Here is a 12,385-nt window from a genome sequence, read left to right as displayed (position 1 = left end):
AACCTTCCCGGCCGAGCGTTGGTCTTTTGGCCGCTTTGGTCGGCTTTCGTGGCTTTCCAGCCACTCTGCAGACTGCCTATTGGACTCAGGCGTATGGTAATGGACCCACGTTTCATCCATCGTCACAAAACGTCGAAAAAAGTTCGCTCGATTACGCTGCAACAACGCCAAACCAGCCATTGAATCATCAACGCGCTGCTGTTTTTGGTCGACGGTCAGCAAACGCGGCACCCATCGCGTCGATAGCTTTTTCATCTCCAAAAGATCGTGCAAAATGTATCCCGCCCGTTCTTTTGAGATGCCCACGGCCTCAGCTAACTCGCGCAACTTCACTTTACGATCACTCAAAACGATTCGATGCACTTGCTTTACCATTTCCGCATTCGTAGCCTTTTTTGGCCTTCCAGAGCGAGGTGCGTCTTCGGTGCTTGTACGACCCATTTTAAATTCACTAAACCACCGATAAACTGTTGTTCTCGAAGGAGCAGATGTGGAATAACATTTCTGCAACCATTGCAATGATTGTTCGGAAGTTTTTCCCATCAAAAAACAATGTTTGATCAAGATGCGATATTCCTGTTTTTCCATTTTTTTACGAAGGCGAAAGTAGCATCACTCAAACGACTGTAGTTTGTAAACGAATGGACGAAATGTCATGAAACTTCATACGTAAACTAGTGACAGATGAGCCTCTCGAAATGAGTCATGTTCATTTTCTAGTGGCGCCACCTATTGAAAAGTCCCGGGACTTTTCAGCCCATGTAGTACAAAAGAAAAGAGGACCGCCGATAAAATTGGTGGGGGTGGTGGAGGGCCTCTAGCTCGTTTTTACTAATTAAACCTTAAATTAACGATATATGATTGGAAAAGTTTGAAGTGTAGTATTCAAAGTCTTCATAATTGCTAATAGTAATTATAGGAACTTTAGAATATTCTTCTTAGTTCTTACTATAGTAATTATGTTTGGTAAAAACAGGCTGAAAATCTGCATAAAAAAGCATAACTTTGTAATTTCATTTTTATACAGACGCATATTATAAGACAAAATTCGCTGAATTATAACTTGTTTGAATATTCATTTTCTTAAAATTCAATAACTTTTATTTCCATATAGTAGAAGATGCGAAATTAAAATTTGCATTTAAGAATCCGTTAATAAACGTTATTATACATATTAAAATATTGATTCAATAAAAATGTAAAGTTTCTTATTGCGCGCAGAACTGAAATTCGGATTTTCTTAAATTATATACGCGAATTTTGTGTAATTGATAAGCATGCATTTTGTATACGATTAAAAACGATCTTAAATATAAGATGACTATGAATACAGGCAGAGAGAAATCTGAATCTCTATTAATTTGATAGATCTTAGTTATTTCAGTGATTTTTTGTTGTGTAGTTTATATCCACACTTCTTCAGAGGGCAGTAGTATGCGAGGGCAATTTGCGGTTATAGGCAAAGATATAACTTTGATTACAGGAAAAAAAGGCTCTCACGTCCTCTCTCAGATTTCTCTCCGGTGCGACTTAGCGCCATTTTTATATACAGTCAGCTGATACTCTCGTGTTCGCGAACCGCGGCGAACCACGGCGGAATCGTCTGAATGCAAAATATACCTAATCTCACGTACTTTACGTAATGCATATGTAAACGGGACTACGACAGCTCAATTCTGTCATGTAATTAGACAGTCGTTTCGTTGTTTATGTGGCTCGCCACGATAGTATCAACATATAATATTTCGATAACATTGTTACGTGCCATACTATGAAGACATTTCTTATTACAGCACTGGTATGGTCAGGTTTACATATGCTGAAATTCTCTGAGACTGAAATTTCTACGTAATAAACTATTTTGGTTAAACTTTTAGATAACTTATGTATCGGCACTGAACGAGGAATTATTGCACTACGTTAGCGATGATGTACCCAGTGGCTCTTACAAATATTACAGCTTGACTTACGATGGTAATATTAAGATACGGTTGACATCGATGTGAGTAACATTGTTAATAGAAATTAAATAATGCTGCGATTATTGACCAACAGTCTTATTCTATTAATAAAATAGAATCTTGTTTTCTTTGTTAAGAAATTTTTCTGTGCACAAAGCATTGTATGTTTTTTACCTTTTTTAGAACAGGAGATGCAGATTTGTATGCATCACAGATTATAAGCAAACCGACGTACGAGCCGGATCATTATTGTCTGCAATCCGCAACTTGTGGAGAAGATACTATTTTCATACCTAAGAGGTACTCACTACTCACTATAAATTATAGTCTTATATTTATTTTATTATTATCTAATATGTTACATTTCCTCAGCTTTAAACGGCCTGTAAGTATTGGTGTTTATGGCCATCCATCGCACGAAATTAGTAAATACACTTTGTTGGTGTCTGAAGTAATAGTTGAAGACGATACTTCATCTTACGACGAGACATCAGGAAATACTTACAAAACTCGTGATAGAGTATGCCATAAATTACTATATAATTCTATTTATCGTACTGTCATTTATACTTATTTTATGAGCATCATACTGTATTTATTTTAGATCAGAGATATCTTATTTTTTGCCAATCTGGATCTCTTATTTGAATTATTGTTTTGAAATAATTGCTGGAGCAATTAAGAAATCTAGAAATTGAATTGAAAATTATCTCTAGATAGTCATGTTGGAATATGAAAACCAAATCTTTCTTGACATCGTTCAGGAGGATGGATTAGTTATTACTGCTAAGTAAGTATATTGTATCTCTGCTGTATCTCAGATCTCATGTAAGAATGTAATTTTATTATTTATTGGAAAATGTTCACAGGGGTCTTGGTATAGAAACTGTTTTTGCAAATGTAATAAAAGCTTATTTGGATCCAGGAAATCTGGTATTAGTCCTGGGAACCACTGATTACGATGAGCGTTACTTTATTGATCTGCTTAAAAGTTATGGAACAAGTAGATTACCACTTGTAATCAATGCAGAATGTTCTTCTAACGAAAGGTATAATTTAAAAAATATTTCTGTTTTATATACGCACTTAATATAATCAATTGTCAAACAGGGAAATAATGTATTTGGAAGGTGGAGTGCTGTTTATATCAGGTCGTATTTTGGTAGTAGATTTGTTAAAAAATAGAGTTCCACTGCACTTGGTCACTGGCATTCTCGTCTATAGAGCTCACAATATACTAAATGCTTATCAAGAAGCATTTGCATTGCGTTTATACAGACAAAATAATAAGACTGGATTTATCAAGGCGTTCACAAGTTCGTCACTAGCTTTTACAGTTGGATTTTCAAAAGTAGAACGGGTTATGAAAGCTTTGTTCGTTAAAAAATTATATTTATGGCCGCGTTTTCACGCAACTATTAATAATTGCTTGTCTAAACATGAACCCGATGTTATAGAATTACATGTGCATATCACACCAAAGATGCAAAGCATTCAAAGTACTTTGCTTGATGTTATGAATTATGTCGTAAAAGAATTAAAGAGGCTCAATAAATATTTAGATTTAGACGAATTGACTGTGGAAAATGCAGTAGCAAAGAAATTTCATAAGCAGTTACATTTGCAAATAGATCCGATTTGGCATCAGCTTAGTACAACGACCAAACAGTTGTTTTCTGACTTAAAAACATTACGTTCCCTTATTATGTCTTTAACGTACGAAGATTCTGTTTCATTTTATGCCATGCTAAATCGTTTACGAACTATGGAATATGCTATGAAAGCCGGTGGTTGGATAATGTTGGATGAATTCGAGAATCTGTTTAAGTATGCCAGAAGCAGAGTTTATACAGAAAAAAATGAACTAAAACCAGAACCAAACCCAAAATGGGAAGCTTTATCAGAGGTCTTGTTTGAGATTCAAGAACAGAAACATAAGAAAAAAGATTATGAAAATATTGATAAAGTTCTTATCTTGGTACACGATAATCATATATGTCGCCAATTAAAGAATTACTTAACTATGGGTGCAAATGAATACTTACTTTATGAAGCTCTGAAAAAATTATCACATAATAAAGAACAAAAGACAAGTGACGATAGTGGAAAGAAAACGAAAGATCAGCCATCAACATCTGAAAGTAACACAGATGAAGAAACGGAAAACACTCAAGATACTTATGTGCTCACTTTGTCACAAAAATGCGTAGAAGGAACTCAATCTACTTCTACAGAAGATATAAAACATCAGACATTGTTTGAAGAATGTTCGCAAGTAAGTTACATATTACAACATTTAGAAAATATTTGTCTATTAAAGAAAATGCTTTTTTATTAATTTTGTTCTCTGATTTTAAAGCTTGCAGAATTGGATTTAACTAAAGAACATTATGCAGCATCTGTACCTATCGTTTTCATACAAGCCATAAAAAAAGGAGGAGATCCAATGGCCTTACAACGAATGTTAACCGAGCATATCCCAAACAATATTATTTTGTATGCAAACGATATCGGTATTGTGAGGCAATTAGAGATATATCAAAATAATAATCTGTCATTAGATTTGAAAGTGTATTTTTTAATTTATGGTGGGTCGATTGAGGAACAAGAATATCTTACTTCTTTACGACGAGAAAAGGAAGCATTTGAGTCTTTGATTACTACGAAAATTGTGCATATTCCAATCATCTTACAAAAAACAATGTGCTATTGAACAAGTGTTACCGTATTATTAATAATTTTTATTATTTTGTAGACCATGGTTGTACCAGAAGATCAAGATGGAAAATCAGACGATTGTTTGGCTTTTGCAATTCAATCAGATGATGCGAATCAAGAAAATACGCGTAAAGGAGGGAAGCAATCTGAAGCCAAAATAATTCCAAAAGTTATTGTCGATATGAGAGAATTTAGAAGTGAATTGCCAGCTATTCTCTATACACGCGGTATAAAAATCGAACCAGTGACATTAGTGGTAAGTGAAATATATAAAAGTGTATTTTGATATAAAATATTGTTTCTACATGGTTTATACTGTTACAGGTCGGTGATTATATTTTAACACCAGAAATATGTATTGAGAGAAAAAGTATATCTGATTTAATTGGTTCTTTACTTTCCGGGAGATTGTATAATCAAGCAGTTTCTATGACAAGGCATTATGCTAAACCCATGCTTCTCATAGAATTTGATCAAAATAAACCATTCTGTTTTCAGGTATCTAATTTTATAAAAATAACCTAAAAATGTGTGTGTGTGTGTGTGCACAATTTTCTTCATATAATTATAAAGAATGTATGTACATATTTTTTTTGTTATATAATATATATCTATTGTTTTAGGGAAATTATTATGTTAGTAAAGATCTTAAAAGTAGTGATATAATGGCTAAACTGCAATTATTAACTCTTCATTTTCCTAAACTAAAAATTGTATGGTCTCCTTGTCCACATGGTACGGCGCAATTGTTTGAAGAATTAAAGGTAATATACACACACATATATATATATATATATATATACATACATATATATATAGTAACCCATGCTTCTCATAGAATTTGATCAAAATAAACCATTCTGTTTTCAGGTATCTAATTTTATAAAAATAACCTAAAAATGTGTGTGTGTGTGTGTGCACAATTTTCTTCATATAATTATAAAGAATGTATGTACATATTTTTTTTGTTATATAATATATATCTATTGTTTTAGGGAAATTATTATGTTAGTAAAGATCTTAAAAGTAGTGACATAATGGCAAAACTGCAATTATTAACTCTTCATTTTCCTAAACTAAAAATTGTATGGTCTCCTAGTCCACATGCTACAGCACAATTGTTTGAAGAATTAAAGGTAATATATACACACACACATATATATATATATATATATAGAGAGAGAGAGAGAGAGAGAGAGAGAGAGAGAGAGAGAGAGTAAAATGATTTTATGTGTCATATAAATAATTATATTATAGATACTAAAGTTATATGTTTGTAGCAAGGACGAGATCAGCCCGATTCAAATGTAGCTGCTAAAATCGGAGCAGATGAAGATACAGAAAACAAGCAAATATTAGTAGAAAAATATAATCCTCACATCCAAGATTTTATAGGTAAATTACCGGGTGTACATTCGAAAAATTTGCGTGTTCTATTAAATAAAGGGAAATCATTAGATCATCTTATCAAGCTATCACAAGTATGTAAAAACAACAATTAAAGAATTTAAATTCTTTATAATATATTTTTTCCTTATAATTTGTGTGTAAATAAAAATATTAAAAATTAATAATTTTTCTATAAATAGGAAGAACTAAAAGAAATACTTGGAAATAAAAATGATGCTGAATTATTATATAAAGCTCTACACGAGAAATGTTTAATAGATGAAGGTCCGGGAACTAGCAAAGTTTCTAAAGTACGTGGTAAGAGACTTTTCTCTAGAGTAAAAAAATAATGTAAAATATGTATCTTGATATTTTTAATACATTTAAAATGTTAATAAGAAAATATTATTACAATCTGATAAACATATTTTGTAAAATATAATTATATCATTATGTTATCTTTGATACAAGTAAGAAAATGTATATATAAAAAGCAATATAGATAAATTTATTAGATAATAACCACAAATGTACAAGATCTTAATACATAAAGATGTAATATTTATATTTCACAAAATGAGTCAACAAAAAATTTATTGATAGAATTTCGGATAAATTTATTTTCTATTATATTCGCAGAAAATTCTTTATAAATTACACCTGAAAATTGTTAATGCATTATTTGTTTCAATTTAATTGATAAATCTTTCTTTTCAATATTACTTACATTGCTTCAGTAAGATTTTCAACATCACTTTCTTCATCGCTGTTACTAGTTGCGTCAAGATTGTACAAAAATGAGTCATTTTCAGACATAGGAAAATAATATCTGAAATAAAATAATAAAACACTTATAACGTAATTTCTTTTTTTATGTAAATTGTATACATATAATTACAATCATATTTACTCTGGTTGATCCCAAACTTTTTGTATGGCAATTTTACAATGTTGTTGATTCTTCATATGTTCCAAGACATTGTCCGATTTTGTTTCGCAGAAGATACATCGTTGTAATTGAATTTGCCTTTTTATGTAATTGACTACTTTCACCTATAATTTTGATAATAATATATTATAGAAAAGGAGAGATATATATCGTTAAAAATATAAAAATAATTGCACAATTCTTTACTTTCTGGTAAAAGGTCAGATCTTTGACAGTTTCTTCAAAATCAAAACTATGTGCCTCTTTCATATGCGTCAGGATACAAGTAAATTCATTGTTGCTATAATTACAAAATAAACATGTAATTGTGACAGATTCATCATTCCAATCAGACCACGAACTTTCTTCATCCTCGTTTTCGCTACTGCCACCTCCTATGTCGGGTTTTGTTTTCAAATTAGCCTGTAGAAATAAAAAATTATATTTCTGAAGTATTAACATTTCTTATCTCAAATCGCACATTACCTGTTTTCGTTCCCAAGTCTTTTCTGGCTGTAGATAATTGTTTATATAAAATTTATCGTACTCTTTATTATGAGGATTTATACTTTTGTGAAATTTTTTTCGCATATGTTCCTTCAATACCATACGATCCTTAAATGTTCCCTCACAATAAATGCATATTAAACTGAAATGATTGAGGGATAATTATATAATTTCGTATAAATATTCTTATTATGTACATGTATATATCACATACTGGAATACATGTAGAATTTGGACATATATGTATATCAGTTTTTTAATGTAATACCTTTCGATATTGTTTTGAATTTTATCCAGAAGCTCATCCACGAACACTAAGTTTTCTGGCTTGCCAAGGTAAAGATTGTGCTTCTGGTACAAGTGTTTTATATACGCAGCACGTAATCCACAGATTTCAGTGCGGCAAAATATACAGCCGCGCTTAAAACTGGTATCTGCACGCTCAGCTTCTTGTTGCGCCAATGTCCATTCCTTAACATAGTAATTATAAATCATTACAAAAGATTATAAGAAAAATTACATTATTACATAACATTATCATAAAAATCGATTATTATAAACATTTTATTGTAAATTACATATAACTTTATTGACTTTATATTGACATACATACCAGTTTAGCTTGATGTATCTCGTCTCTCAAAGTCTTGTCCTCCGACAAACAATCAGAAAGCAGAAAGTAATGCTCATTTTTACTTGGCTGTCCATCCGGTGTGCAATCCATTAACATTGTACTACAATAGGTCGTCAATGGTGCTTCTTTAAACTTTATGCTCCAGTAATGTACATAACTGAAATTATCAGTATTATTATACTTTATTACAAAGAATACAAGCATAATAAAGGCAACAAAATATGTAATGATATTATCCTACCTTCTTAAATTAGCTATTTTCCAAACATCAGCTATAACGAGGCGATGCACTTTAAACACGTGCGTAAGAAGATCCATCTCATTCGTCGGAAGAACAAATGTGCAATCACACAATAAGCATTTCGTATCACATGGCTTATCATCCAAACCGACAAACTGTGACTTGTACATTGCGCGTAATTTGAATATAAGAGAAAGAGAGAACCCGTATTATAATTATTTATTTATTATTTATGTTTTATTCTTTTATTTTTTACGCACGTTTACTGTCGCAAATGTGGTCAGAAATCTTGCTACAATGCATTACATTTTAATATATTCAACACCGACTGAAACTTCTATCGAAGGATATTCGCATTCTATGATTTTGAGGCGAAAAATTTTGGCGAATTTACAATTAAATTATGATGGATTGTAAGCACTGTATAACAACAAGACCTGAAGCTCGAGCTGAACTGAAGCATAGCAGGCTGAGTCCATCAGCTGTTCCACGTTCCACGCTTTCACGATCGGATCATGCGCGAGCAGTATGGAGCAGTACGAGCACGCTGGAGACGAGTAGGTCGCTGTCAGTCGCTGTGCCCTTTGATTTCACTTTCATTAGAATGGAAATCCTTTGCGTAATCTGTCAAGACCAATTTTCATCATCCGACGACATCTTTTTCACTCGTTGCGGACATGTATTTCATCATCGTTGCCTGTTACAGTGGCTTGAAAAGTAAACATGATTTATTGGTTACGTTTCCACGCGAGGGATATGTATCGCAATAACATTAATTTCGATCGTTACCTTTTGTCTTCCTCTTCCTAAGAATGAAACGTATATCTCGTTTCATTTTAAATGCAAGGGCTGTGGGATAATGCACATAAAAGAAGTTCTTTATTTTGTCGTGAGATTTCTAATTTTATTTGTAAAAGAAACTCGATTAGATATTAACTATAATTTTATACGTATTTGTCCCATAGATCGAAGACCTGTCCACAATGTCGTAACAGAGTAACGATAGAGAAAATCCATAAGGCTCATTTTACAGTTTCAAATACCGAGATTGCAGCAAATAATGTAAACAATTCAACCTTGCAAGGGAAAATAGACAGTTTGCAGTTTCAAATTTTACTAAATGAAAAGAATATCAAGTATTACACTTCGAAAAATACAGTTCTGGAGAAACAGAATGCTGGCCTTAGACAGGAAGTGCGAAAAGTGGAAAGCGAAATGAGGCAGAAAAACTCAACCATCTATGATTTAAAAGAAAAGATAAACTATTTCCGGGCGAACTATCAAGAGCGTGATGTTCTCAAAAGAAAGCTGTCTCAGAAAGAAAGAGAGGTGGAGCAATTCCGAGAGTATGTTTGTCTATGTCAATCATCTTGTCTAATTTAATTATTGGCAGCATATTGCTCGAACTGATCTTTATTGTATCTGTTTGTAGCATGTATAAAACACTGTCAACGGGTACACTTGAGGACGTACAGGAAATGATTGGAAAAACAACTGATCGTAATACTTTGATTAATTATATTTCTATGATGAAAAAGTATGTTTTCATATATCTTGATATATCTTAATATGTCTTTATATACTTTAATTTTAATATCTTACAATTCACTTATAATTTCAGGCTAATGTTAAAGAAAACGGAAAAAATAGTTAATCTTGAAAATCAACTTACATTGCATCAGCAGTCCTTAGACAAGTAATCTAAGAGCTTATATTTTCAATACTAAAATAGTTAAATATAAAAAAATATTTAAAAAATATATTTATAATAATATAAATATAATGTTATTATCTTTCTACTATATTATTTCTGTTTTCAGAGATTTGAATTTCGCATTATGCGAAAGTGAAAATCTAGCCCTACGACATCGAGTTAATGAACTAGAAAAACTGCTTACATCTGATCAAAACTATATTTCCAGATCTAACAATCGAAGATGCTCCAATTCTTTGATTACGATAAAACCGGTAAATATTTATAACCAGGTAATTAAATTAATCCTGAAATCTGTTGTAATGGAAATTAGTTCTGCTCTTAACGCAAATTTTGTTTTACTCTGTAATACAAATAATTGTATTCTAGTTTATAATGCATTTTGAAAAATAGAAATTATACCCAAATCTCATAATGATGCATCATAATATAATGAATAGATATTTTCATTATAAGATTTTTTTAAAACAAAAATTGTAGGCATCATTTATTTTCCGCCATTATTAATCCTTTCTTAATTTTTGCATGTAAATTTTTGCACGTAAAATTGTTTTATATATGTAGGATGATTGTATATTCTGTTATCGAGAGAGTTTGTATTACTTGAAACAATACCTTCGTTCAATCCTACATCGATTTCTCATTCTTTAGCAAAATACAAAACAGGAAACTGCAGGTCAAAATAATTCATCGACTTCAGAGGCAGAAGTTGAAATTATTGAAACGAATCAGGACAATTCTATACCTAATTCTACACTCGACGAATGTCCAACTGTTACAAAAAAAGCAAGACTAGGCTTGCAATCAGGTAACAATAGCGAGAAGACAAATGATGTGCATGAAGACAATGTTACAAATACCGCAGGGATAAGTTCACAATCAAATGTTAAAACTTCATTGAAAAAAAGAAACTTTCGTGTTATTATAAATTAAGCGTTTGTACAAAAAGTAATTTGATATTAAATTTATTTATACTACAGTTTTTATGTTAATTGCTGCATTTTTTAAATTAGAAACAGAAAATAGAATTCTACTGAAAACAGGCTCAAGCTATATTTCTTTGTAATGGAATCTCTTCCTCAATTTTTATTCTTTTTTATCTATAATCCCACTACACAATTGGTTTTGCACCTGATGATATATTAAGTAAAAATGATCTTGTGTTTTTCATTCGTTTTCTTACTCTGTAACGTTGTATGGACATACGGTGAGAAAAACAGAATTTTAATTTAAAAAGGGAGGTTCCAGAATAGTAGCGGCAAATATAAATAATAAAGCTTTACTAATTTATTGACAACAATGAACTGTATTATTTTTCTACAGACAATTTATATGGCAGATGTGATATTTTAATTAATATATTTTGAATCTTCTATCAATAATAGTAATGGACATATTACACGAGTTCTGCTTTTTCGAAAGTAACACTACATGTGTAATATTAAAAAATTGTTTATATCTTCTTTATATTAATGATAGATGTCAATACACTGTGTTGTAACAAAATAATATGTATTAATCTAAAAACTATTTTTAATACAGAGTATATATATTTTGTGTCGATTTGCATCTGTAGTCATCTACCTCAAGCAAAATCTACATAGGATTCTCAATAGTGCACTTGTAATTCTGCACAATTAAGTTTCACATGTCTTTTCATTAATTAGCGTTTAATTTATTATGTGCCAAAAATATATCCAGAATATAAAATAATGTAAATTATGAAAAATATAGAGTGAGCTTTTAGAATGACGAATTATTCACTTCTCAAGGGATTAAGATGACCATTTTGATATATGTCTATAAACTTTTATTCAGTTTTCATAGGCGCTACATCATTTTCATACGTAAAGAGATAGACAAAAGGAATTCTGACGTCACATATGTATATATACACAGGATATCTCGCAGCAGGGCATGCCATTAAGTGTTACAAAACGCATTGGTTCTTATCAGTAGCAGTCGTGTTTTAACAATTGGATATTAATCGGAATACTCTCTTATATCCTAGGAACTGAAAAACGAGTACTTTGTACGTAAGACTAGTTTCGTTTTTCTACTCTTTCGTATTCTGCAATTGTAAATGCGAACGAATTCAAATTGTCATTCGAAGCGTCATCTAATGCATCAATATTTTTATACTCGTTTATATATTATTATCTTTTATTTAATTATAGCGTTATTGTACGTCAAGCGCCGGTACGAATGTACAAAACACACTTTGGCTCTCCAAACCAAGTTTCCGCTAAACTTGTAATATATTAAAAAATTGATTTAATTGCAATCGCCTCTT

At 31.3% G+C, this 12,385-nt stretch overlaps 3 protein-coding genes across 3 annotated transcripts; 2 read left to right on the top strand and 1 right to left on the bottom strand.

Moving 5' to 3' along the window:
- Positions 1 to 1,477: 1,477 nt before the first annotated feature.
- Positions 1,478 to 6,445, top strand: mei-9 (DNA repair endonuclease XPF mei-9). Its single transcript, XM_018503876.1, has 13 exons — positions 1,478 to 1,798; positions 1,878 to 2,002; positions 2,145 to 2,261; positions 2,334 to 2,481; positions 2,678 to 2,751; positions 2,831 to 3,010; positions 3,072 to 4,236; positions 4,321 to 4,632; positions 4,717 to 4,935; positions 5,004 to 5,177; positions 5,675 to 5,815; positions 5,960 to 6,160; positions 6,269 to 6,445. The coding sequence occupies exons 1-13, from the start codon at positions 1,772 to 1,774 to the stop codon at positions 6,416 to 6,418; spliced, it is 3,033 nt and encodes a 1,010-aa protein (XP_018359378.1). The 5' UTR covers positions 1,478 to 1,771; the 3' UTR covers positions 6,419 to 6,445.
- Positions 6,446 to 6,715: 270 nt separating this feature from the next.
- Positions 6,716 to 8,548, bottom strand: LOC108758565 (zinc finger protein 277). Its single transcript, XM_018503566.1, has 8 exons — positions 8,379 to 8,548; positions 8,117 to 8,294; positions 7,772 to 7,974; positions 7,483 to 7,645; positions 7,204 to 7,419; positions 6,979 to 7,121; positions 6,796 to 6,897; positions 6,716 to 6,728 (listed from the first exon to the last, which is right to left on the bottom strand). The coding sequence occupies exons 1-8, from the start codon at positions 8,546 to 8,548 to the stop codon at positions 6,716 to 6,718; spliced, it is 1,188 nt and encodes a 395-aa protein (XP_018359068.1).
- Positions 8,549 to 8,587: 39 nt separating this feature from the next.
- Positions 8,588 to 11,025, top strand: LOC108758563 (E3 ubiquitin-protein ligase TRAIP). The gene is made up of 6 exons (XM_018503565.1): positions 8,588 to 9,095; positions 9,344 to 9,724; positions 9,811 to 9,915; positions 10,000 to 10,074; positions 10,199 to 10,346; positions 10,744 to 11,025. The coding sequence occupies exons 1-6, from the start codon at positions 8,782 to 8,784 to the stop codon at positions 11,023 to 11,025; spliced, it is 1,305 nt and encodes a 434-aa protein (XP_018359067.1). The 5' UTR covers positions 8,588 to 8,781.
- Positions 11,026 to 12,385: the final 1,360 nt, after the last annotated feature.

This window comes from Trachymyrmex cornetzi, unplaced genomic scaffold, assembly GCF_001594075.2.
Source record: "Trachymyrmex cornetzi isolate Tcor2-1 unplaced genomic scaffold, Tcor1.1 scaffold16, whole genome shotgun sequence".
NCBI lineage: Eukaryota > Metazoa > Arthropoda > Insecta > Hymenoptera > Formicidae > Trachymyrmex > Trachymyrmex cornetzi.
The sequence above is the reverse complement of the archived record's forward strand: the minus strand, read 5'-3'. Positions and strand labels throughout refer to the sequence as shown.